Raw genomic sequence first — 27,957 nt, 5'->3', positions numbered from 1 at the left:
TAAATCATTAGTAGATGAAAACACAAGCAGCTTTCACGGATTTTAGTAGAAATGAGTAATTTGGAAGTTGTTACCTGAAATGACTTCACTATTCATTAATCCCCACCGAATGTTCCCTACATTCATCTGTAACTGAAACAGTGCCAGTACTATGTACCTTACACGATGAATCAGGTCATAAGGATAAAGAACAGTAAAGAGTCAAAATAAACATATCACTAAGACCCTGAAATGCATCCACTTAAATATATTTTAATAAATCTAGATAGGATAACTAATAACTCCAAGCAGGCTAACTGTATAGGAAATAATTTAATATTGACTTTTTAAAAAGATTACTCCACAATCAGTAATTATTTCTCAACATACCTAGTGTAAGCAACCAAATCTATAATTGCACAGGATATTGGATTTGTTCTGGAATACTTCTATCACACTAGCAAAACCATCTTAGTGAATATTGCTTACAGCATGCACAGAGCAGTGCATAATAAATATATTAAAAACAAAGCCCTTCAAAGAAACACACTATGTAGGGTGTGATTGTCTTTGTTTCCAGAAATGAGAAACTGACAGACTCCCCAAGTCAGAGTTGCATCCAGATCTTTGCCTTAATATATGTCCAGGGACCTTTCCATTAATGTCTTTTATCCCCTTGTGAGCTCATGTGTTCTTTCAGCCTGTACAATGTCCTGTATCAATGATTCTGACCAACGAACTGTGAACATTAAGAAGTATTTCATCCATGTAAACAATCATACTGATTTTTGCTTTTGCATAGCGTAATGGAGTTCAACAAACTGACCTGCAGTGGTGTCGGCGCACCATCCATGAGAACTCTCTCTGGCAGTCCAAACAATGATTAACCTCTGTGTCCCCTTGCCACCTTTGCTCTGCACTAAGCTTCTGCTGAAATTCCAGAGCATCTGATTTTTGCCACAAAGCATCCTTATCTCTGCAGAGACACAGTTAAAAGAAAGAAAAACATATAGAAATTACCAGTGCTGGTTTACTGTTAACCAACCTCAGTTTGAATGCTAGTGAAAGCTTCACGTAGAAATTGCTTTGCTGTAACTTCTGAGGAGGTTTCAGGAATATAGATAGATCAAGAAACCTAGCAAAGGTCTTTGGAAGGAGGGCAGAAAAAACACATGCCATGCAGAGAACTACATATTTTTGTAAAACAGACAGTAAATTAAGGAGGAGATAATATTGGGTGTTATATTTTTGAAGGCATTATGGAAATGCAAAATTTCAACTGCTGATGAACATGGCCATTACCCGTATCTTCAATTCAGGAATACAAGACTGAACCACCTAGGCAGTATCCCTTAACATCCTAAGCTAGGATTTTAATTTCTGCTTGCTGTTTATTTTGATGCCAACCTGATAAGTTCTATCAAACGTTCTTCGAGGAACTGCTTTGTTCTTGTCAGGTCATCCAGTTCAGCAAATAACTTCTGGTCGCTGCTATCTTTGTCTGCTGCCACCTTGCTGAGCTTCTCACTGTAATCCAGGACCTTCTCCTTTGCTTCATCAGCTTCTTTTTGGATCCTGATCAAATAAAATGGCAATTAAGAATTGTTTTTAGCTTATGCGTGTTCAAGTCTTCCCCATGGAAGAGAGGGGTCCTCCACCCTGATAAACAGGTAGTTTCAGTGAAATTGTTCTCAGTGTACATATTTTTTATAGCTAGACAGAATATCTCCAGTTTTCTGCATCACTGAAAGCGCACAGAGATCCATTATCTGGTGAATACAGTCAGCAATCAGCAATTTCTTGGATGCTCTGCTTATAGCAAAGCTTATGACAGCTACCACACTGGGAACAAAATTAGTGTCCTTGGAAGCAAAGATCATCAGCAGCTGCAAACTGAGCTAAACAGGTCCTATAGACACAGGTTGCCCAGCATTTGCAGACAGCACACAAAAAGGCCATTTAACATGTACTCCTCCATAGCCTTCATGTTCACAAAAGGGAAGCAAACCAGATTCCCACTATACACTTCTAGCACAGATGCAATTAAAAAACTAAAGGTTAAGACAACTCAGTTCATGGCACAGTCAGTGGAAAGAAGTGCCCCCAGGAAGCTTCCAAGAATTTAAGTCTTCGCTCGACGATATATATGGTAATTTCAGTACTGTGAGTCCTAGCAATGGATCAAAAATGCTCCAGTAACACAACATGAAGGGCTGAGCTGGTCTGAACTCATTCAGCCAATTCAGCTGAATTCAAGTATTTTGATGAGTTAGGTTTTATACTGACAACCTTCAGCATAGATAAAGAATCATTAGTCTTCCCAAAAAGACAGATGATATCAGCACAAAAATGTAAAAATACATAGGCTTTGGTTAATCCGTTAGACTCTGTGTGAGCCCATGTCTCATGAAGATCTATTTTGGACTGCCAGATAATCCGCACCACACAGGCCCACATTACAGACCTTGGAAACACAGCCTACGTTAGATACATGAAATTGGTAAGAAACCTGACAGACATGCAGGATGTGGTCCAATTCAAATAATTCTTACTGATCCCCTGAAACTTCATGGAGATGAAAGAAAAAACAAACTGTCAAAAAGCACAAATTTTCCATTCCTTATGAAAAAAAAAAAAGAAAAAAAGAGACAGTATTGGTGTTTTGATTTTGTGACTAACCTGTAAGGTAAAAGGAGGTTATAAAGTGTCTTTCAGTTTCATAAAGGAACACATATAATTAATTTATGTCATCAGCTAAATTCACAATACAATAAAACCTAAACCTTGCATTCATGCATGCTATGTAATTTACGTATTTCTCATCTGAAGTGTCAGTCCAATATTCCCCATCAGTGCCCATGCACTATTTACCCTATATAAGCCCCGTGGCATATGCTACTTTATACACCACAGCAATTTTCAATATCCCTTGGTCACTGGCCCCTTGCTTGGCTTACGATTAACAGCTTGTGTGAAGAACCCAAACTCCCACCTTTCCAAGAGTTCTCTCAGAGATGTCACCTCCTCTTCCTTCTGCAGCCGAGCAGATTCCGATTCAGACAGCTGCTCTCTTGCTTCATCCAGCTTTCTAGACAAACTCGTGTTTGCAGCCTAGTGAAATAAATTACTGTATTTCCTTACATATAAACCCAACACTTTACCAAGCATTGGACAATTACCAAGACACCTAAACAATGCTTTAAAAGAATCAGATAAGCCAAACCACCAATTAAGATATTATTGTATAGGCAGACACTAATTAGTTGTGTACTAGTGATTGATTACTTCTGTCACACTGAATAAGGGATAGACTCTAAAGTAAGACAGTATTAAGCCTTGTAATTCTTGTTAGTACACATCAGTTGAGCTTTTGCCTCCTTATCAAGGAAAATCTCTCAAAGATGATGGCAAAATACGCCCTAAAACTTTTTTAACCACCTAAAATTTTCAAAAGAAAAAAAAACAACTAAAAATGGGGAAAATGTTTATTAAAGCTATATGGAACATGAAGGACAATGGAAGTAAAAACTTCTTTCACAGCTAGCCTCTCCAGAGAAGTCTGCCAAACTCAGTCCTCAGGGAACATACCTAACTGCATCTAAAGGTGTACATATATTTCTGCTAGCAGGCAGGGCTAGGTTCAAAAACCTTTTCTTTTTTCTGGAGTCCTTACACCTCAGTATGACCCTCCTAACTCAACTGTTTGATTAATGCATTGTGAAAAAACTATTTTCTTCCATCTGTGTTATTTCTCAGCCAGATTAGTTCTCTGATTCAGTGTCCCTTGCAGCCTGCAAACAGATGGATCCACACACATGGCTGTGTGCAGTGGGCATGTAGGGCCTAAGACAGACACCTTTTAAACCTGCACCCCCATTTAAGAAGTGTACACATAACCAGGTCTTACATAAAATCTGACTAGCTTTCAAAGCAGGACAAATCCTATATGCCGTTATGCTTTTCATAATCTCTGTTTCAGTGGCCAACTTTCAGCTGCCAAGTATTTTGTCTGCAGCACCCATATTTATTCAAGGGCTTTCTCAGACCCACAGCCAGTCATCAGAAATGCTGCCTGCCTTAATTATAACACTAATGCCTGCTTACACAAACACCTCTGCCTTTTAATCAGATCAAGCACCTACTTGTAACTCCGCAATCTCTTCCTCTGCAGCATGCTGTTGTCGCTTCTGCTCCTCAAGTTGCTCCCTCACTTTCCCACACTCTTCACTGACAGCCTAGCAGAGATTGAGCCAGGAGTTAGCATTCCTTTAGCAGCCATACCTTCATCTACAAAATTCCCAATTGTGAATCATGAGTACTCTTACTGCCGTGTATGGGATAAATGCAGCACCACCATCAGGCTCAGGAAAGACAGCTAAAGAAACACCCAACTCATGGATTCAAGGAAACTCCCCTCTGTGGTGGCAGACCAGCTGTGTTTTGCTGTTAACTTCCTATGGGCCACTACAGTTCTCAACCAAAAGAAGGCCCAACTTGCAAAATGCTTTGGCTCAAGAGAGTGAGACAGCCCAAATCATACTGAGGTTTAAGAAGCCCTTATGAAAATGAAACATAAACAAATGTATGCTATTTTCTGAAATTTGTGGGATTTCTGCATATCACCAGTGGCATAAGCCTCTGATCAACTGCCAGTCTTAGACATTACCTCAGAATGGCAGAACAAACACAATAAAATCTTCAGCCTTTAGGTTTGCTATTTCACATTTACAGGGCTGACTCACATTTTTCTGGAAGCAAAACTTTGATCTTCTTGGCTGCTACCTTGAGCAGTTGAAAGTAAAAATACGTGAGGGAGTTAACTGCAAAAGTATCTGGTCTCAGTCTAAGTTTGTTTTCATCAAAATCAGTTTTAAGGAGTAGTATTACGGGCATGGGTAACAGGTCTTGCAACATTCCTACCAAAAAGGATAAAAATCACAGCTGTGACCAGAGGGAAAAGTTACAGAAGACACCACCTTCAGTGCCAACATAAGAAATCATCACCCTCTCCATTACTGGCTGCCTTTTCCATATCACTTGGCCTCTCCACTGTGCTCAGATGGCCATACTATATACATCTCCAAAAAACTCTGAATAGTTATTTTACCTCAGATAGCCTTAGGTCATGTGTATAGAGACATTTTCAGATTCCCAGGCTAAGGTTAGTTGTGTGCTAGTCTGAGAGCATCACCAACACAAACCTTAGGATTTCACGCAGTAATTGCTGCAGCAGGCGGTAAAGCAGGGGAAATCCTGCACAGCTCCCTCAGCTATAATAATCACATTAATTTACCTTGAATTTTGTTTGATAATTTAGAATCTCTGTGCTCATTTGAAATTTTATTGCAGACAGCTCTTCTTGGCTCATTTCTTGGAAACTCTGTGCCTGTTTCTTTACTGTCTCCAGCTGCAATTGCAGACTTGGGACAGCTGCAGCACATATTTGAGCCTCCTCTAATTTCTCTTGCAGGATATTGTTCTCCTGTCTCAGATTAAAGACATCAAGCTTCAGCTTCTCCTGTTGCTCTGCTGCTTGTTCTTCCAGTTCTTTGAGCCTTTCTGTGGCCTGGGCTAACTGCTCTTCTGCATCTACCTTTTCAGAGGTCAAGGCACAAATCTGAATACCAAGTTCAGCCATATCTGTGTTGGTCCTGTGGAGGAGATCTTTGTTTTCTTCATTTTCCATTCTAGCAACTTCCAAGTACTGCTTAACCTTGGATAGCTCTTCCTTCAGGTTCAGCAAATTATTTTCCAGGTCAGCTTTTTGATGGGCTGCTGTCTCCTGCTCTTTTTTCAGCACTGCTTCTCTTTCTTTACATTGGACCAGTTCTTGCACATGGTTTCTGTTGAGTGACTCACTTTGCTCTTTCAGCTGCTGGACAAGCACCTTCTGCTCACTCAAGACAGTCTCTGTGATTGCCAGCTCATGTCTCATCTGCTCTCTCTCATCAGTGGTCTGCTGAAGCTTGACTCGCAGGTCAAGGACTTCTGCTTGCAGCCTAGACACTTCACCTCGGTTGACCTCCAACTGCTCTTCACTCATGGCCAGTCTGGAGGCCAGCTCTTTTGCCTCCTTCTCCAGAGAAGCCACCTGTTGTAGTTGGTGTTTTTCCACTGATTCCTTTTCTGATGTGAGGGATTCAATAAGCTTTGTCTGATGAAGGCATGTCTTCTCAACACTGAGCTTTTCTACCTCGAGAGTCTCTGCTTTCTTTCTATGCCTTTCAGCTTCTGCTCTTAGCTGCTCACACTGGCTCTCCATGCCTTGCAGTTCTACTGCCTTCTCTGCAAGCTGTGACTGGAGACACCCTTTGCTTTCCTTCAAGGTACCCAAGCTTTTTTCCATTTGTAAACTACGTTGTTCGGCACTCTTCAGCTGTCCTTCAAGTGAGGCATAAGACTCCTTGGTGGTCTCTTCTCTTTGCTTTACTTCTTCATAGCCTGAGTGCAGAGCCTCTAATCTCTCCTCCAGAATTTGGCTTTGCCTCCTGGCATTCTGCAAGTCTTCATCCAGCTGTTTGTTCTCGCCACGGAGCCTCTTCTCTTTTTCATCAACTGACACCAGGGCATCATCTATCTCACTCTGAAGCTGTTTCTCAGAGGCTCTCAGCCTGGCTACCTCAGATTCCAGGGAAGCTTTAGAAGCTTCCAAATTTTTCAGCTTCCCTTCCATCTTCTTCTTGGACTGGTGCAAATTTTCATTCTCCACTTTCAGCTTCCTGCTCTCCTCACCCATTTTGCTCACTGCAGAGTTTTGCTGCTCCATCTGCTCCTCCAGCTCCTTGAGTTTCTGGCTGAGATGCTCTTTCTCAGCCAAGAGTTTCCAGTTTTGCTCCTCAAGGCTACACACAGTCTGACTCACCTTTGTTAAGCGACTCTCCTGTAGTTCAAGTGTCTCTGCTTGCGACTGCGCTTCCTGCTTCAGTGTTCCTTCCCTCCTACCATACTCCTCCTCAAGTTTCTCTTTTTTTTTCCTTACTTCCTCAAGATTTTTTTCCATTGACCCCACCTGAGCCAGCGACCCCATTACCTGGGTCTGGAGTTCAGCGATCTCCTTTTCTTTCAGGGTCAGGGCCTGCTGAAGTACATCCATTTCCTTTGCCATGGTTTCCAGGCTCCCAAGCAGCTTTTCACTCTCTTCTTTGGAGTCAGCAGTGAGGCGATTGTATCTGGATTCCAGTTCCTTCTGTGCCTCTTCTTTCAGCTGCAGCTCCTCCCTTGCTGCTTTCAGCTGAGATGCACGTTCATCATTGAGTTTCTGCATATCTGCCTTTTCCTCTTCTGTCTCCTGAAGCTTCTCTAATAGTGCCCGTACCTGGAGGGCAGAGTCACAGTGGGCTGTGGCCTTTTCCTCCAAGGCAGCATCAACTTTTGTAAGAAGGTTGAGGTTCTTCTGTTCTGTGGAACTCAGCTTGGCTTTGAGCTCATCAATGCAAAGATCCTTCATAGCAACCAAAGCCCTAGAGGCCTCCAGTTCCTGATTCAACACCTGCAGTTTTGAGGCACAGTCTTCCTTGCCAGTCACCAGCTGCTCCAGCTTTGTTGAATATTCCTTCTGTTGCTCCACTGCATTCAGTTCCAGTGACTGTAGGCACTTCTGCAGGTCATGAACAGTGCTCTGAGTGGAGTGAGAGACCTCACACTGCTTCTGTAACTCTGTGATCATCTTTGTCAGCCGGGAGTTCTCCTCACTGTAGTTATTGTTCTTCTCCTTTTCTACCTGTACTTGTTCCTTCTGAAGGCTGATAGCTGCCTGGAGCTCCTGGTTTTCCACTTCTAGCTGGTGAATACGATCTTGAAGTTCCCTCTGCCTCAGCTCAGCCTGGTCAAGTTCTACACGCATCTCTTCAAAGCCCTCAAGGTGTTCAGCATTTAGTGAGCTATTTGCATCAGGGCTGGAGGGAAACTCTTGGGCCTAAACAACAGAAGGGGAAAACCAGAAAGTTTAAGAAGTATTAAACATGTATTTAAATGGTGTGCTCCAATGAGAGCAAGTTCAGTTTCTTAATGCACAGTGACATTGTATGTTGCATTCACAGCACTACAAGATATCAACTTGTAGGAAATGGGGCTTGTTTTCACAAAAGATAAATGAAAATATACCTATCTGCAGGCAGTCTTCTGAAAATATTTTTTTTTCCTCTGCAAGAGTTGCATGTTCAGTTCAATCAGCTACTGGACAATTCCCTTTACTTTTAATTAAGAACTGTTTTTGCAGTTCACCGTTACGAGAGTCATAATCACTGTAAAACTACGAAGCTCTCCAGAACTATTCCATTAATTACATGTCTACCGTGCCATATAAACATTTATTTGTAATTTGCTTACCTGCAAATAATTGCTAACTAAACTGCTCATGCTGGAACTGCGACTTGGGGGCTTCCATAAATATGCTGAAGATCCAAGCGAGGACAGCGTCCTCCTGTTGATCACACACAGAAACAATATACAAGAGAAGTCTAAGCACACACATACATGTGTAAGATTTGTCTGGTTGTAACTACCACATACAAAAAGACATAACTGCACCTGGTGTTTGGGTCAACAACCACTGAAGTTGATGGAAACCAAAACAGGGATATCAAAGGCACCTAAAAAAGATTATGGGTTTGGTAGCTGTGACTTCCCACATTCACAAGAACCAATACAGCGTTGTTCTAAGAAATTGTATTGCTGTATGGTGGCGGCTCAACCAGATGGTGGCAGCATGCAGCCCTAGAACACTCCCACTGATACAAATGGATCTGGATCAGACCTAGTAGTTTTTGTTGTCCCCCACTTTGAGGTAGGATCAGGCTGTAGTGACCGCATATTGTTGTCTCTACCATTGCTGCAAGTGAAGCACACTGCTTGGCTCTTCAGTCACTACACGTCTCAGCTCTCAAAACAGAAGGAGCCAAGAACATTTCTTCTTGTGCCTGTGAAGATGAGAACAGCTTGGGAGCTGGGCCTACACTGCAGTTACTGGAAGTACTCCATTACAGAGCATCAACTCTGATCTCTGGTATACAGTACATTGAAGGAAAAAAAGGACAATTTGGTCAGAGACTAATTACATGGAGAAAGTGTATACCTGCTCTAACACAAGTATTCCTACCTTCAAAAGCAGAAGCTTTTACAGATTCCGTAGCAGGCAGATATTTTATGGCCCTGTTAATATAAAATGACAAAGTGGTTCTATCTTACCTGGCAAATGCTGGCCAAGCAGCATCTAAATCATAGCCTCTTGATGCCAAGTCAAACTGAACGTCAGTGAGCTCATAGAGTTGTCCCACAATGTCAGAACTCATTTTGGAATTCAGAAATGGACTTCTTGCATAGTACCAGTCACTTGAAAACAAAAAAAGAAGTAATACTTATGAATAAGTAAAATAGAACAGCAGTTTCACTTGCAAAAAACCCCACAACAACATTATTCACTCCACCCCAGAAAAATTATGATATGTTATTCTAAATGCAAACCTGAAAACACCCAGACCCATCAAACAACATCCCATCCCTTTGATGTGAATGAAATTAAACAGCTTCAATGCATTCCACATAAATATCTTTAAAGGAGCAAATATTTTTTGCTCCAGCGCTTGGGCAAAACACTGGCAAGACAATGTATTTATTATACACTGGATAATCACACAATAAATACCTAAAGCACACACTTAATACATCAAAAATGAGGGACAGAAAGCAGCAAATAGAGTTAAATACACTGTGCAAATATCTGACTGTTTCTAAAAAGCCTTACCAGTCCCCCTCCAAACAACTACAAGCTATTTTGGTGTTCCTTGGCCAGGGCAAACTGTTCCTCTGTGTGCCAGCCCAGAGATATATACAAATGCTTTCTAGGGCTTTGCGCAACACTTCCAAAGTAATCCTCCCTTATGATGTACAGCACAGCAGATTAAACCCAGGGCCTTCAATGCTTATAAAAATGTCACTGCTGAAATCAACATATAGAAGCATCAGCACCACCCACTCCATACACATTTAGCTGCAACAACTTTCAACCTTTACCAGCTTAAGATAGGTATGAACCATTGACCAAGGCCAAAAGGTCTATTATCCTTCCTATCCTATTACCAGCTCTCTAAGCCAACCATTTGGAAGGGTTTCAATTTCCTTCAATAGCTACTAGGCTATGTTGCTTGATCACACTGAGCAAACACCCATTAGTTAACAAGGTACTTTGCTATTCACCTGGTCACCTTGGTGTTCATAAAACATTGCTGCAAGGTGTCTGCTAGCCTTTGGTGAACCAGGGAGTAACGAAGAAATGCTCTTCCTTTTCCAAGAGATGTTCGTAGCTGGAAGGGAGAAATGACAAGAAAAGAAAATTCTAAATATCATTTGTAATCATGTAGACACATGGCCAGAACAGTCTACATACCGACACAAAAAACCCTCACAATAAGCCATTAGTTGTAAAGGAAGTAGTTAGAACTGCCACCAAGGGACACTTTCTCCAAAGACCATCATTGAATGGAATCTTTTTTGAATGATGAATTTGTACGTACAGCTGGCTGCTGTCCATTTTATAGTAATATAAAAGGCATCACCAGACCAATGAATCATCTAATACACTGAGTACGTGAGTACAGACTATGCTAAGGATGATTCCCAACATAAGGCAAAATCTCAATGTGCCCGGCAAAGCCAGAAGTGACTGCTTAGGTTACTTAAGATGCATTTGGCCACAGTGAAAAGCTATAGGGCAGATCTAGTCACAGAACAAAGATGTATACATATACAAATATACATCCGCGCGGACACAGTAACCCCAGACAACGCAAAAAGCCTTTCTTAATACTTAGCCATTAAGCTGACAAAAATCTAATTCTTACTTCAGACCAAGAGCAGCTGCATGACTGAAATTAATGGCTCTTTTTACGAAGACAGCTGTTAAATCAACATAAGGGGGATCACAAAACTCAGCACTAAATTTTGTTATAGCTTTTGACTTGGGGAATTGATGTTTTGTTTTGTCTTTTACATCTGAACTAGTTGCTGTTCTGCAAAATAGTGAAACACCGAACAGTAGTGTTTCATTTCACCTTTCCATCAAAATCAGCAATCAATTTAGGAACGGAAAATGAAAGTGATGAAAAGAATTTCTCACCAGTCAGCCATGCTCCTAACCAAACTGCTCATCCAACTCACACACCAAATATATTAATGATTTAAAAACAGCAGCCAAAAAAATATTAGAGGGGCTGAGGCTCAAGTTAGTAGGTTACTGTAAATTTTGCTTGAAAAGTTAGTCTGAAAGAAGGCTCAAAGGCCACACAAGGTTTTTTTCCTGATCAGTATTCCACTGTGGTGAAGTGAGAGCAATACCTTAACCCTCAGTTGCCTTGGTTTTGCTCTTACTGGGCTTCTGTGCTCAAGCAAGACACAGGTTCTTCATTTATCTCAGCAATCCATTATATACAAAAATGTTCCTTATAAACAGGATGATGAAATGTGGAACAAAGGAAGCAACACCTTTTACTGCTTTTTGTTTTGAATTCTACAGGACACAGTGTGAAATAACAACGTCCCCAAAGGCTAAGTGCCCCAGAAACAGCAAATTTAATTGCCCAACTGGTTTTCAGGCTCATTCACCCTGTAGATGGCTGACTATTTCTTCAGGGAGACGCTATGCCTGCCCTGTGCACAGAAGCGTGTAACTGTTTTTCCTAACTAGGTGTATTTAGTGAGTATCTTAAGAATAGTCAAAAATAAGACTGGAAGCCACTGAATTAATCCTATCCTTACTCCTATTGGTTTATCAATTTAAATCGCAAAGCCTTTTTAAAGCATGGAGATACTAGAACAAATGATGTGACGAGAAGTAGGGGAAAACATTTACATATACACAGCTACAAGTAGCCAAAGACTATTTGACTAGGAAGCAAAACCATGCCACCTATTGCTAGAGCCCTGCTAGAATTCAGGGAGGCAGGCAGTGTCTGGTATTGTCAGTGTTACCATGTAAAATGTAAAGATTGTAGCTAAGGTGCAATGTATGGCTGTAGCACCTTAGCACGTGCCATGTATGGCTGTAAAGACTTGGAAGATGTGTATTCAGCGTAATCACCTTTTGAAAGGTGAACTAGCAGAACTCCCTGCCCAAGGACAAGGCTCTCTGTTCAATTAACAGCTGGGTAGTTTCCAGGGTATTCCTATTTGCTTCCTTGCTCCATCTCTCTAGCATATCATTGCACCTTAATATTAGTAGCACTGCAAGCAAAGCAGAACAGAAGGCATTATGCTGTCAAATGTCTGACCATTCTTAAAACGCAACTGCCATTACTCTTTCCTCCTTGTTCACTTCCATCTTTGAAAGTGAACAAGTACTGTTCAATGAGAAAATAAATGACATTTGGAAACCTTTGTGTTCTATCCAGCTAGGTTCAAAAATTGGCTGCTGATTTCCATCTGTAATGAAGGAGAATAACCAACATGTTTTTCTGTCATTTCATTTCTGGACCTGAGTCTGCCAGCTTCCTTATCTGAAATGGTTGAGTGATATTTTTTTTTTAGAGTTCAGATTCCTAAACTACAAGCTAATACAGTTAAAAGAAGGATTCTACAAGCTAATTTCTATGGCTGCACATAAATTGAAATAGAAAATATCCTTCTTCCTAACAATAATTTCTGTCATCATGCTAACCATTAAACAGTCAGAGGTACTACAGAAGGAGAAAAAAGCAGAGAAGCCTTCAGATGTGGCAATATGCAGGTGACACTACAGGGAACAGACTGTTGAAGGCTACAGCACAGTCACCTTTGCAGAGAAATCAGATTGGCTACTGCTACTGAAAATTGAGGGGCCAGTATCCACAGTCAGAGGACCTTTCCTGCAGCAGCAGTCACTGTCCTTACTTCTCTAGTCTTTCTGGAAGTAGTGAGAAAGTCAAACCCAATTCCCATGGCTCTCCCCTGTTTCCCTTCCCAGTGGTAAAACAGACTGGAGCCCTTCTTTGGCTTGTTCACCTTGGAACAACACAATTCAATATTGCCTAAGTTGCCGAGAGAAGAAAGTGAGGTAGACAACACAGAGCTTGCCTCTGCTAGAGTATCTTGGCTGTCTTTCAGATGGCTCAAAACATTACCTAGAGCTGCTGTGGAGGAATTGCTATGAGAATAGGGAAATCTGCTCTAAGTAATAACTTGCCAATACAACTTAGCAAAGCTCACAGATAACACAGCTGAGCATCAGGACAATGCCAGCTGGCACCACCACCTCTTTTACCCACAAGGGAGGCTCTTCAAATAATTCTGAAGACTCAGACAGGATGAGCACAGAAAGCTTCTCAAGCACTTATTTCACCCACTCACTGAGCTGAAGACATAACATGGCTGTTACAAGATTAAGGTTTTATTACTACATCTAATAAAAATAAAGCTTTTTGTCCTATTCATGACAGCTTAGCTGAGGGAATAATGACAACCATCCTGAGCCATTACATTATGCATTTTAATGTGGAGGAACAAAGTTGAGACAGAAGATGAAATGCTGCTCTCAGTCAGTCCTCCTCAACTCTACTGACCTGCTGAAAAAGTATTAAGGCATGTCAGATATGGTGAATCTTTCCTCTTACACTTCAAGCCAAGTCCTGCTGTAAGCTGTGCTTAACGTGGTAGGCTCTATCCTTGACTTAATTTTTCATTCCTTTTTAGAGCAAATGGCACTAAGTTTATGAAAAGGCAGGGCACAACCAGAGACAAACAAGACCATTCACTTGTGTAAACAGTCTTCAAATTAAGTAAGAGTTAGGCTATCTAAAAAAATTCTATATAATCTAGTGCCCTAGTAAAAAGAGTAACCTTGCATTTTTATACTTAACATGAGAATTAAAAATAAAAATTCCCAACCTTTTTTTGCCATATGTTAAAAGCAGTCTATATTCTTTTAGTTTCTACTGCTCTCTGAAAAGACATACCAAAACATAAACCACATAGTATGACGCTTAACTGATATACTTACTTCCGTAATAGACTTGACAAAGCGGATTCCATCATTAGCTCCTTTGACTTTTGCCAGACAGTCGCAGAAATAATCCCAGTAGTCTTTTCTGTTCCCCAGCAATGTGTTTTTTTCTTTCTGGTCAAACTTAAACAAGGAAAACAAAATGCAATGAGCAAAACTTAAATATAGTTATATATAACTACTTAGAATTTTGTTCCTCTCCCAGCAACATGTGCGTTCATGACTCCTCTTAGTTTAAGCCAATGTATTCACAAAGGAAAGAGATACTGTGCTGTACTAATGCAATCCAGCAGTTACAAAAGCTACTTTACAGACATAACAGATAATAATGTTCTGGGTCTACTTAAAACACAGACATTCATTCAAAACTGCCGAAACAAAGATTTGCAACAGATTCAACAGCTGTTCAAGAGCAACACACTAAGAACCAATTGCTGAGAGATCTGCAATCAAGTGTGGAAATAGCACACATGTATGTACCAGAAAAACCTGCTCTAGCTAAACCACATTCGGAGCAGCAATGCAGCCAGGGTATGGACTGCAGCATGGACCATTCAAATCCCAAAGGATTCTTCAGCTTCTGCTGAAGCCTCTGCAACCCAATTAAAACTCCCTTGCCTAGATTAAGGCCAGATTAGCATGTCTTTGTTGCAATCAGTGACATGATTACAGTAGGTGTAGACACAAGACTACGCAAACTGAATTTCAGTTTGCCCAGCAGCGTCCCCTTTAACTTAAATTTTGAGGATGGACAAAAAGCAGAAATACAGCTTAAAAACCAGCCTTTTGCAGTAAGCCTTCCATGCAATAAAAATGAATTTCCAATGTGAAATTGCTAAAAATTTTGTAAATTACTCACACTACTATATTTGCACCATGAACAGATTACTAGTATTTATTTTACATTAAACTGTTGGTCAAGATCTCATTACAACAGTTTTTCCAAGATAATTTAGCAGGATATAGCTTTAAAATCAAGCTCAGCTCTTTCAGTACAATAAAAAAATGCCTTACATTCTTCAATCAAACTGCCAGCACTGGCTTTTGATTACATTTATTTACTTTCACTTGAAATAAGTACAATAAGCAGCACACATTTCAGTCCACTTACTGCCAAAAAAAAAAAAAAAAAAAAAAAAGAGAGACATAATTGGATGTTTATGATTATTTCAGCTAAACCCCACATACTGAAGAGGCTATAAAAGAGAACAAAGCCTAGCTTTGATGGTGGATTATAAATGACACACATCACTTTTTTTTTACCTGTAGAAGGTACTCAAGCTTGTACGAGAATTTTTGCAAGTTGACACTGTCATCTGTGATCGGTTCCCCTCCTTCCTTAAATTCTTTACTTAATTCAGTCACAGCATCTTTAAAACAAGACACCAAAATTGTTAACTAATGCAAGATATATAGCACTGGATCCATAAACAACTAAATAAGTGGGTTTTCTGCCTGGACATTATGCATGTGTATTCAGTTTCTTTCAGTCAAAATATCTTAATGACAGTGCAAAAAACTTATTGATATGCTTGCAGTTTAAGACCACCTACAAAAGAAACTAGAGCTCAGGTTATGTCAATCTGTTGTACAGACTACTTCTTCTTCTTAAAAAGAGCAAAACCTCCTTCTGACACTTAGCAAAAACTGGTAACTGACAATTGCTAACTGGTTCTTCAGCAGAGGAAAGAATTAACTTTTTGCTGTCTCATGTGCACATTAAGGTATTGCCACAGAACAAACAGAATTCTGATTAAAAAGGACAAAGCATGTAATCTGCTAAAGGGGATCAGTAACACGAGAACAGTTGTTCAGTCAGCACATTTATCTTCTCCATGCTTTATTCAGGAAGGTTCAGCTTGTGCTGGTTACAAACAGAAATGGAAAAAATAATTTACATAAAAATAAGCATATAGCAACTCCTCTTCCCTAAAACCTATACCCATAGTGGGTGAGGAAATTTCAAAGCAAACTCTGTTGTCTCCCTGGACACTCTGGCCCCAAAAAGGTGTACTTCCCAGCATCAAAAATTACTGATTTTGAGCTTGCTTTCCACTTGGTTTTGTACTTCTTTCAGGTGCCTAAGTGAGCCTTAGCTCCTAGACCCACTGGATACCCTTTGTGAATTAAAATCTCTACTTGTTAGCAGGCATGTAGATCTCCTTTTTTATGTTACAGGAAAATCTAGATTTCCAGCTTTGGTGGATATCATACCTTATATTTAATAAAAATTAAAGAAAAAAATATCTGGATCTTTGTATAGACAGCTGACCAGGACAGAGACAGAGCAGGAAAACAGTTATGATTCTACTGCCAATTTTGCCTGCAACAGAGCTGCAGAAAATGAGGTAGTGAAGGACTTCCTGCTAGTGAAGGACTAACTTGTTCTTGGTGCACAGAGAGCATGTTCTACTGCAGCAAGAACAGCAGATCCAATTCTCCAGCACTCTTCCTCTGAGTCTCCATTCCCAGTTTGGTTCGGCCTCCTGTTTTTTTTCCCTTCCCATATTAGCAACAACTCCACAACAGCTTCCTACTAAGGGTGGGTCTAAAAAATCAGGCCTTCTCCTTATCTCACATGAAGTCTTGTAACAGCATAGCTCTATTCATACCAACAAAGTCCTAGCTCACAATGCACACCCCATATACACTTTTTTTTAAATTGTAAAACTTACTTCTCATCTTGTATGTTTAAATTTGCAGGATTTAAGAATTTAGGATCCTGCAGAAGGTACAGCACATCTCTCAAAAAACATCAGTCACATCTCTATTGACTATGCTGCTACAATTGCTGCACAAAAGTGTTACCCAACTGAAAACACAACTCCTACTCTCTGTATCTAAAACATGGAGGATGCAGTCCAGCCTAAAGAATGAATCTGTCAGCATAGCACTGTACCTTGCAAGTCTCTGATAATCCGCTGCAGCTGGCTTTCACCACTAGTTGCTGCCATCTTGAAAACCAAAGGAGCTCCTCTTCTGGGCTGTTAACTTCTTCATCCATCTAGACAACAACTACAGAGCTCATATCCTTGATGACCATTGGGCTGACGAAGATTATTCTTCTCTGTGACACCTGCAATTCTGTAAAAGTCAGAAAGAAAATGAAAGTCTTTATTATCTCAAATGAGCAGAAGAGAGGTGCTTTAGCATTTTAGATCCTGTTTAGTAACAAATTCCCATAAGGCCAACTCTTTTCCAGGAACCTCCTTTGTATTTCCTTCTAGATTTCCCCTTCCATTTCAGTTATTTTTTCAGTTGCATCTTTCAAGACTATGAGCAAACCTCAGAGAGCAATTTTCTCTCACTGGAGTTACAACACAGTTAGTCTTATAGGCCAGCTCAGGCTGGCATTTCATGCAACTCCTCTTGTGACCCTGAGGGAGGTTCTGATAACACGGGACTTTCCCTCCCAAAATCCTCTGCCAGATCTTCCCTACAGGCTGCAGAGTAAAAAGATACGATGACTTTTCCACCTCAGGGAGACTTTCAAGACACAGACTAGGCATGGGCCAAGGAGTCAAAAAAATGATGCATGTTTGATTCTCTGGCATTGGAGCATATTTTTAACTCACAAGAGCTACTGAAAGATTTAGTACAGGAGTCTGGTTTTAGCACAAGAAACATCTCTCATTCCCTCCTCAGAACCCACTGTTCCTAACACATGTAAGAGGACACCACTTTATTTTAAGCTCTGTTACAGCATCCCTGGCTGGATAAATATACTTTGCACTACCTCCCTTGCTTAGAACAATGACCAGTGAGTTATACCTAGCACTCGTAGATATTCCCTTAATTAAAATTAATGAATTAAAATTAATTAAAAGCCTCAAACAGTTTACTAAAAAAACCATGCCTGGGGATTAAAACTTTGAAACATTAACCTGGGAACAATGGTTCAAAATAAGCCACATAGAAACTGCACAGGAAACTTACTAAGCATCCTGTTCAAAGAACTCTGCCTGCAATGGTACAGCCAATTTTTTAAAGGAAGCACAACACCCAAAGTACTGAATCTTTAGAAAATCAGCCATTACACTTCTGTGCTTTTATTATCATTCAAGGTGAACTATTATGAAATTAAGCTGTAATTAAAATCTTACAAACTTTTGAAATACAAACGTGGTTAGGTCAAATTATTATATCTCCTTTCTCTTTTCTTTCTTTCACTCCCAAAATAACTAAATTGGCATGGCTGAAGTAGGTGTCTGAATGAAGCAAATGGACCCTCCTTCCACCCTACGTATCAAGGTATTGTTTGGAAATGGTCCTGATGCGATCCTGTATTCTTTTTTTTGAAACAAAGCAAACCTTAACAAAGCCATAGAAACGGAAACATGGTAGGTATAAAGAAAACTCTGAAACTAGGCTTACTAGTATGTTTCTCTTAATAACTGTGTTTTGTTACCTGCTAGTTTCCATTTCCGTATTTTGATGGTAGTCATTATGTTATGACACAACTGTCACATGGACCATGTGCTGTCTGGGGAAGGGCCGTGGCCTGCCAAATCCCCACTGCAACTGTGCTGCTTCAGGGAGAGAAGGCCAGCACAGCATAGACTGGCCAAACACAAACACACTTTTTTTACCCCATATCAACAATATTACATACCCAAGATTCCTATCTTGATTCTACTGAGTGGTCATGTAAATTATCACACTTGCTGGCAACTTGCTGAGTTTGCGTATCAACAAAAAAAAGGCAAGAATAACAAACCCAGTGAGTCAATGTTTCCTTTTCTAAGCACCCACAGTAATATCAGCCATCTCTGTTCAGTTTGGCAGCTGTCACAGAAAGGAGCTTAAGTGAGAAGACTGTGCAATGGGAGGCAATGGAAAACCAAAATGTGTGGCCAAACAAAATGCTCTTCCTCACACAAATGGGGAAAAGAGCAAGGACCAACAAGGGGATCCTGCCTGTCCTTCTGAAAGGCCGGAAAAAGATCCAGTTCAAGGCTCCAGAAGCACAAAGACTATGTGAGAAGCATGCTAGGAAAACAGTGAACAGGCCAGCTGCAGGCATGTACGGAGAGCCTGGAAGAGAAGGCAGTTGGGAGTTGAGCTCTTATTTTGCAACAGCCAGCAGGGAGCAGGACATGGGGCATTCTACAGCAGACAGGCACAGCACAGGACACAGCACAGCACACAGCACAGCTAATTCCAGGCAGACTGCCCAAGCAGATACTTACTGGGGGAGGATTAAGGCAGTTTAGAGTTGCCCCAGCCCCTCTAGCACTGCTTAAGTTACTGCGTTTGCCCAGAAGTCACAGATAAACGACTACTGCGTGCACAACAGTTTAACGATAGTGTGCAACGGAAGACAGCATGTTCCCAACAGATTGATCCTGTTGTGCCAAAGCATGCACAAGACATGCATCTTTATTCCTGTCGGTATCTCCTAGGCAGAATGCGGGAACCCTGAACAGAGCACACAACTCAGGTGGAGGCATGTAGCTGCACAGCCTGCTCCTCTTCTCTCTCTGCTCCCAGTCACCCCTTTCCTCCTCAGTACAGGGCGCAAGGTCTCACAGCTTCCCCCTTCCTTGCATCAGCTCCCACCCATGAGACATGCATTTACTCCATATTCTTCCAAGGGGTGAAGGGGATCTTTCGACCTGGACTATTGCACAAGGAGAATGTGCTGAAACTTTTTCAACCTGCATTCTCCTCTGCAAAATGGGGAGAAAGGTACTTCTCTCCTCCATGGTCCTTCCAGAGGTGTACTTAGAAAACACAATCCATCCCACAGAAAGGTGTAGAGCTCTCACTTCTTATGGCAAAGAAAGCCAACATGTACCTTAACTGGTTTCCCAAGGTTTCAAAATAGGAAGAGCTTCTGTAAACACCTGATCTAGTCCTTCCTGATCACAGAACATTCTGCCCAGGATTGTTTAGAGCACAACCCTGTTCCTCCAGTATTTACTATTCTACTATGGATGCCTGTAAATATCTGCTATGTGAGAACAGCATTATACATGTGCCAGGCACGAGTGACCTGCTTTGGGTCAAAAGCTTTTTAGATGATGCATCACTACTTCTTATATAATAGCATTTGACTAAGGCTGACAGCACTAACTTGCACAACACTGCAGAGTTGCAATGACATCAGCGCGGTTACACTAAGGACCTGGCACAGAGTACAGCAGAGAAGGCAAGACAGGGCATGTCATCAGTGCCTCCTCACACTCTTGGGCCGTGCCTGCTGATGTCTGAAGGTGGCTGCTCCCTCTCCTGCTGGTCTAAGTACTAGTGTGGGGGTGACAATCTTCTTTACAGAGGAGGATATCCTGGAGATTAAAGAAAGAAGCAAAGGAAACAGCCCACTTACAGGAAAAGAAAAGATTTACCTGAAGGGGAGTTTGACGCATACAAAACAGTAAAGAAAATTTAATGACTGTAATTAACTTGGTTAGTGGGGTAGCTACAATGACCTACTTTTAATCTGATTTCATAAAATTCCTCTTTGTGTTACTGTAGGCATGTCTGCATCTCCAGCAACTACTTTTTTTTTTTTTTTTTTTAACTCATTGGTCAATTTTGGCCCATCTTGACAGAAGGTAGAGGTCTTCAGAATATTACATTCCTCCATGTGCAATCAGAACAGGAAGCTGGGAGGAAGTCCACAAGCAGAGTGATAAATTGATAAAAAGGCTGCAGTGAGACCTCTGCTATAGTCTAATATCAGAGAATCCACTCCCCACCCAAGTGCATTTTCAGCATACACTAAGAGCAGAGCTCACACTGAAGACTTGGGACAATTCAGTTAAAAAGTAAACTGGATCTGCAAGACAAATTCATTGGAAACCAAGGTCCACCACTCTCGACTGCTTACAGAAATAGTTCATGTTAACGTAACTACTCTGGTCTAGCCATTCCAAACAAGGGCACTTCATCACATGACCTCCCACTGGTATCACAAGACCTTTAATTATTTAGTGCCTGCAATTCTATACCTGTTTTAATACTCTATATGAAGCAAAACAGGCAAGTGAGGATACTGCGCCAACTCCTACATTCATGGGTGACACCAATTTTAACTGTGTTTCCCTTCTGTAACGTGAACATGATTTGTCCCATAAAAGCAGATACTGACTGATAACTGCAATGCACACTTTTGTAAAGCATGTGGAATAAATGACCTACAGTTGGCTACAATGACACACTGACAAAAGAACACTGAACACAAACCTCATGGCAAAGATGAAGGAAGAATGGGGAAAAAGGAAGTCTCTACCACTCAGGACTGTAACACCACTGACTTAAACAATTTCATTCCACTAATTGTCTGGAAAAAGTAGTTTGTACTTTGTTGTTGCAGGAAACACAGAGTCCCAGTGGAATTTACTGCAGCTGTGCTGCTAGCTTTTCTCACTTTGTACCATGCAGATACATAAAGCTACACAACCATAAAGCTAAAGAACAGTTTGCTAGAAATAAGGGTCCGAGGCAAACTGCAAAAAAGAGAGCGTGACTCTTCTGTCATGCACACACACATGCTTTTACTGGGCCACTCAATCCTTTGTGCTTTAACACTGCAAATAAAGGTATGTGACTGATAAAAATGCACACTGGACTACATTAAATAGGACTATTAAAAACAAAAGGCAGGCACAGCCTGAATGTCAGCTAAGGTCTCCATTCGGAGTTTTAAAGCTTGGTTCCATTCTGAGAAGTGAAATTTTCTTGCTAAATTAATCTTCCCCCTTCGTTTTCTACACAGACAAACTTTCACATTTCAATTACAAAAATACATTTTTGGAGGAATATTTTTTATTTCATAGAATCATAGAGTGGTTTGGGTTGGAAGGGACCTTAAAGATCATCTAGTTCCAACCCCTCTGCCATGGTTAGGGACACCTTCCACTAGACCAGGAGGCTCAAAGCCCCATCCAACCTGGCCTTGAACACTTCCAGGGATGGAGCATCCACAATTTCTCTGGACAACCTGTTCCAGTCTCGCCACGCTTGTCAAAAAATATCTTCCTTATATCCAGTCTAAATCTACCCTCTTTCAGTTTAAAGCCACTATCCCTTGTCCTATCACTACATGCCCTTGTAAAAAGTCCCTGTCCTTTTCTTTCAGTATTTCAAACAGGAGACCATGCTGCAAACCTTTGCTGGATTTCCCACACACTCATACACACAAACCTTGTTTTGAAGGGTTCGGGTGTATAAACATTTAGTAATAAAACACATCTTGCAGAAAAATATGTGTCCAGAAAAACAAATTCATGGAGTATCATAGCCTAGCAGAAGAGAATAGATGAAGTTGCAAATGCCTGGCAGAAAAGTAGCATGTTTATAGTTAGGGACTCCTTACAGTAAATCCCTTTTGTGGGGAGGCCCTTTGGATCTAGGGATATTTGCGTTTTACAGCATAAGATGACAAACTAATGACATTCACAAAATACTGCTTGCACCCCTAACCTGACAGGAGATACTGACACAAAAGAATCAGTAAAGTTTTGTATAATCTTTGTGCAAACTTCCCTATTCTGTGGACAACTGGCCTGCATTCTGCGCCCCCGCCCCCTCCCCCCCCCCCCCCCCCCATTCCTTGTATTTGCAAACTGTTCTTAGAAAAGGATCAAAACTAAGCAACAGATACCAGTATACAAGTGGCATGATAAGAACTCCATGAAACAGAGTTAATTTTTAACCCTGAGTAGGGAAAGCTGGCAACCCTAACAACTTCTTTTAATGCTGCACCTAAGGAATTGGACCTCCATTCTAAGACTTGACTTAAACCCCTTTAAAACATTACACTAAACTTTGCCAAACGGGACAGATGTGTTAGACCAGGGACACAGTTCCCTCATTTGGAGAATACAGCGCTTTGTCTCTGACACTCCTTACATCAGTAACTGTTGAACAACATGAACTCAAATGACCACTTTCCGCAAACACCACCACAGGGATGAGCTTGTACGTAACTCACAACGACAGCCCTGTATCAGCCCTGTCTCATGATGAGAAAAGTTGCCCATTTGAGGAAGCAGTCGGTTCACAAGGAGAAGAGGACTCTTCTTATAACAGGAATTGCACTAGTATCACTTTTAACAAACTCATCTGCCCTTTTTCCTTAGGACATGCCAGACCTTGCCCCATGTCAGGAATGCTGCACTCTGTTTACTAGCATCTGCAAATTAACCTAACCGTAACTCTCCCAGAGACTTGCTTCTCCTCAACTGCTCCCATCCTATTTCACTCCCCCTGGGGAAAGGTACCCCTGCTGCCTCAGTGCCTGTATGGTGAGTCAAAAAGATAGTTTCATTCAAAAGTGAAAACGTTTTTTCCCCTTCGTACTCTCATTCTTCCAAGCCATTCTCCTCATGTCCCTCTGTACCCTCCCTGCCACAAAACCCGCTCTCCTCTCCATAACTCACCCAGCTATTTAAATCTCTTACACGTTCTTCAAGCCAGGCACCTGATGATTGGACGCTACTCTGAGGAGCACCATATAGATTCCTACAGAAGTAGAAACACTAGAGGACTTCCAGCTGCAAAGGAGCATTGGTGATTCATGACACTCAACTCACTCATTGTACAAGCTTGGAGTCTTCAAAAAAATCTCATGTTTTTCAGGTCTCTGAAGTTGGTCTCCGAGCCTTGTCAACTTCCTCAGCAAGCTTGGCCTGACTAAAGTATCTTAGCCACCCCTGAGACTTTGGGATAGTTAAAAGCAACAACCATTTCATCCTAACTCTGAATGGGGCCTTTCCTTAGCAGGATCTTTTACCTCTGTATCTACCATTCCACACTGTCCCTCCAAGCTGAGGTTTCAGAAGTACTTGAAAAGGCTGCTTGGTGGCTGGGTGTTGAAACTTGCCCATCTGTAGCACTCTATCTGCCCTTCACCCAGCCAACAGCACTGGTAGCTCCCTAGGGCAAATCCTGGCCTATATGTAGTTCCCAGTAAACTAGCAACAAGCAACACTGAAAATTATGGGTTTTAGCCACGCACTCATAGATCAAATAGGAGGCGAGGCAAGCACATTAAGCAAAAACCACGCTGAGACAACCCAAACTGACAGGCCACTGAGTGCATCATGCTACCCCAGAGCCAACAGCAAAAACGCTTGTTTTCTTTCCTCTGCAGCAGGAAGCAGGGAGTATTTCTTCTCTCCCTCTTTTCTCATGGGTTTTCCAGCAAAAGTCACCATTTTGGGGGAAGGGGAAATTTCAGAGTTACAAACCCCAAGGATTTAAAAGCCTTCAGAAGAGAGGCCTGTATGAAACTGCCACTGCTGAGCCACTTGGGAACAGACAGGCTCACAGATGATGCAGGCTTGGCATAAGCCCAGTTACTTGGAGATATCCTGATCCAACCTGCTCACTTTCAAAACCCAACTTGCCTTGTAACAGTAGTAAGACCTCTCCTGTGCCCATCCTCCTTCCCAGCACTAAATTAAATGTCATGGTGGACACACTCAAGGGTTAACTGTTTACAAGTATCTTTGCTATACACATCAGCAGCCAGAGAATACTGTGATGGACGAAAGTATTAAATCAAAGGGAAGGGTGTACGAATCAAGGCCCTGTGCAGCAACAGTTTCCTAGCACTATTCCAAGCACTGAGACTGAGATGCCGTACATAAAAGGTTCTGCTCCTTTTAGCAGTGTTACTAAACGTAATGCCTTCTTCTGAATACATTTGGGCAAAATATTTAAAATTACTTTTATTATGCAATTTTGGACACAAACAACCACCACTCCCTGGAAAAACTGGAATTATTACTGGAAAATATGTAAAAGAAACAAGCTAGATACAAGCTGCTAAAAAAAGTTTCTTTGCATTAGCAAAACCAAACAGAAAAAAACTCATAGTAATATAAATAAATAAAAGTAATAATGTGTAACAATAAAAATACTTAGGGGTCTTACAGTTCCCTTCAGTTTAATAATCTCAACAACATCTAAAAAATACTAGAAGAGTTCAGCGTTCATTTGACAAATGGGCAACTGTGAATTTTTAAATGTGATCAACTAAGAAAAACAAATAACAATCCAAGTTAAAAACAATTTTCAGCACTAATTTTCCTTGAGTCTATTAGATAATTTCTGCAATTTTCCACACACTTTTCTCTACATTTTGGATAGTTTTCTCTCCCTAGTCATTCTGTTAGGTCTTGATCCCCCAGGGACCAAGTTTTAGCAGCCCCTGGCCTCCAAGATGTTAGTGCGAATTCCTGTTCCTTTTATGTAACCCTCTAGCAGTGGAGAGAGGGACAGCAAATACAATACACCCTTTCACTGTTACCAGATGGTGTACGTAAGAGGCTCCTTTATACATGAAAATCAGACTCCATAACTAACTAACCGGCTCTTCAGAAGAGGTAATGAAACCATGTTCACAACAAACACTGTCAAGTATATATACTACAACAAGAAAGGCAAAACCAACTATCACTTGTTTTCCATCATAGTATCTCAGACACAACTTTTTAACTGCAGTGCTGTCTTCTAAATGTGAATGTTTGGAGACACTGTTTGGAACATCTGGAACATTTTTAAAATTCAAGGACTCCCATGAGGATCATTGGAAGACTTCAGGAAATTGCCTTGTAAACAATAATATCTGGAAAACATAAAATTCAATACTGCAAGACACTTTATCTCTGCTGTTGCATGTCCTGCAACATCTTACCAGAACTGAAAACAAGAAAAACACCAACAGAAAACATGTCACCATGTTGCTGACAAGAGAGAGTCCATGTTTTATCCTGAACGTTTCATTCCAGCCTGCCTCCATGGGCACGGAAAGTCAGAGCTGGATAAAATCAAACACCCACTTTCACTCTTCAGCATTAAAGAGGCAAAGGCCTGGTACTCTTCCCTCTTTGTTTACACTTGCAAAGTAACTCAATTTCAAGTGAGAGGCTGAACTAGGAGCGTGACACCTACAGCTGACCAACTCCATACAGCAAGCAAACCTTTGCACAGGCAAAAATCAGCAGAAGGCTGGCTGCAAGACGCAGGCAGCAAACACTAGGGCCCTGAGCTCCTGAACAGGCAGCTGCAGCAGCAACAAACTCACCAGCCTCCAAAACACAGCACAGCCCCTCCACAGCCCGACTCACCACCACAGGACCTCTGCCCGAGTAGAATCCAGAGCCCACAGGCAGTGGATGACCATTTCACTAAAGCCTTGCCTTTTTTTTTTTTTTTTTTTTCCTTTGCTCACTCTGGATTACCGGGATCAACGTAAGCCGGAGGAGGGCCAGCTGCAAACCCTGCATCTGCTCTGGAGACAGACCCAGCCACCCCGCGTGCCAGCAAAACTCTCCCTGTCCGTCTGCCGGAGATTTGCCGACACAAGGGCAAGCGGGATTAGGGCCATGGCAAATATTTGCCCGTCAGCACTTTATAATGGGTGAGGGCACAGACACAGGCGGGTATTTGGTTTCTAGCAGGACCCCGGGTGACTCTGCTCCTCCTGCAGCTGCCGTGACTGGTGGGGAGGACTCAGAGGGCTGGATGACAGGGGAATAAACAGGGAGCAGGGTTTATGTTGGCCTAAAACCATCAATGGCCAGGTGGAAACCATGACACCTAAAGTGACCAGGCCTGGACGGCGGCTGCCCTCGCCTAGGCGCTAGCCCTGCTTTGGGGCTCCCCGCAGCTCCCCGTCCCTCCAGGCCAGCGCCTAGGTGGACACTGGCCACCAGCCAGGCCACCCCAAGGGTTTCTGAGTGCGGAGCCGGCCACCCCACAGCGGGCTGAGGTGACCCTGCCGGGCCCGCCCTCATAAGGCCGAGCCCTGCTTCCCCCCCCCCCCCCCCCCCCCCCCCGCAGGGCCGCTCCGGTGCTGAGGGGCCGCGGCGCAGCTCTTTTCCCCCCCTTCTCTCCGTCCCCGCTAGGGCTCCTCCCCTCGGAGCCCAGCTCCGAGCGGCAACAAGTGGAAGCCGCTGAAGTTACTTCCCGCTCCCCACCAGCCCCACCGCCCTCCGCGCTCCCTCAGGGGGTTGTGAGGGCGGGTGTCGCACGTTACCTGCGCGGCCCGCCGCCATGTCGCGGAGAGACGGGTCAGGGTGAGGCTCCGGAGCCCTTCGCCGCTCCCCGCCGACTACAACTCCCGTGAGGCCGCTGGAGGTGCCTCCCCCACCCCCAGGGCGGTGGCTGCGCGCAACGCCATGGGCTCCCGGCCGGGCCGGGCCGCCGTCACCGTCGCCGTCCCCACAGCGGGGCGCGGAGGGCCTGGCTGAGGGAAAGCACCGTGGCGACAATAGAGGGGTTTTATATGTCTTTGCGGGAAAAATCGCCGCTTTCCTCTACAGCTGCGGGCTTGGGGCGGTTTCCTCTCGGGGGTGGTGGTTCTGGTACCCTCAAACAAGGTCTCCTGTCAGGAAGTGTTAACTTTTTAATATCGTACCGACTGTTGCTTTTAGGACAGTTCACTATGTTGGGGTTTTTGTTGTTGGTGGTTTTGTGGTTTTGTTTTGTTTTTTAATTTTGTTTGTTTGTTTGCACATCAGTTCATCAAGCTCTTTGCACGGGCGACTGAAGTGAATATGAAAGCCAGGCTCGATAAATCCAGTAGGCAGCAGATTTCTCCTTTCTGTCCGCGTCAGTTGATGGAAGGAAAATCCTCTTTCCACTGCTGAAAGACGTAGGTAGGGATTAACAAAGGCCACGTACGGTAAGAGACTGGGAGAAAGTGGGTGTGAAACTGGAACCAGAGGTCTGTTTCTAAGGGGGGGGGGGGGGGGGGGGGGGTACGGGGGCACAGGGCTCCTAAGGCTCCAGCACCATCTCCCAGCAGCAGGCTCCTACAAGCAAGCCACTTCCACTCTTAAAATTTTAACCCTTCCATAACACATATGATTCTCTGAAAGGGCATTTCTTTCACAGCATATGAAATAGGCTGGTTTTGCACTTGGAAGTGTACTTTAAGTTCCTTAGCTTTTTTTCCACATTGCTTTGGTAAATAAATGACTTTAAATAAAACTTGTGACCAAACAGTTTGTCATCAATTCTTGCCACAATGCTTGTGACTATATTAGCATCAT

General features: G+C 42.3%; 1 protein-coding gene across 5 annotated transcripts in view; it reads right to left on the bottom strand.

Annotated features, from left to right (window-relative positions):
• Positions 1-27,617, bottom strand: part of FYCO1 (FYVE and coiled-coil domain autophagy adaptor 1) — a 51,662-nt gene extending 24,045 nt beyond the window's left edge. The window contains exons 1-12 of one of the 5 annotated variants that reach the window (XM_049816465.1): positions 26,940-27,617; positions 16,848-17,032; positions 15,212-15,318; positions 13,946-14,071; positions 10,174-10,280; positions 9,166-9,309; positions 8,308-8,401; positions 5,273-7,894; positions 4,122-4,214; positions 2,972-3,090; positions 1,387-1,554; positions 806-955 (exon numbers count right to left, since the gene is read on the bottom strand). In XM_049816465.1, coding sequence (XP_049672422.1) covers positions 806-955; positions 1,387-1,554; positions 2,972-3,090; positions 4,122-4,214; positions 5,273-7,894; positions 8,308-8,401; positions 9,166-9,309; positions 10,174-10,280; positions 13,946-14,071; positions 15,212-15,318; positions 16,848-16,902 — 3,785 coding nt within the window. In that variant the 5' untranslated portion in view covers positions 16,903-17,032; positions 26,940-27,617. Of the gene's footprint in view, positions 1-805; positions 956-1,386; positions 1,555-2,971; positions 3,091-4,121; positions 4,215-5,272; positions 7,895-8,307; positions 8,402-9,165; positions 9,310-10,173; positions 10,281-13,945; positions 14,072-15,211; positions 15,319-16,847; positions 17,033-25,985; positions 26,280-26,939 lie in introns of those variants that run through there. The other 4 variants (XM_049816468.1, XM_049816469.1, XM_049816466.1 and 1 more) reach the window with 4 other exon arrangements.
• Between the last annotated feature and the right edge of the window lie 340 nt (positions 27,618-27,957).

The sequence above is a fragment of the Accipiter gentilis genome, chromosome 14, assembly GCF_929443795.1.
Source record: "Accipiter gentilis chromosome 14, bAccGen1.1, whole genome shotgun sequence".
NCBI classification, from domain to species: Eukaryota; Metazoa; Chordata; class Aves; order Accipitriformes; family Accipitridae; genus Astur; species Astur gentilis.
This window is presented reverse-complemented; position numbering and strand designations above follow the sequence as displayed.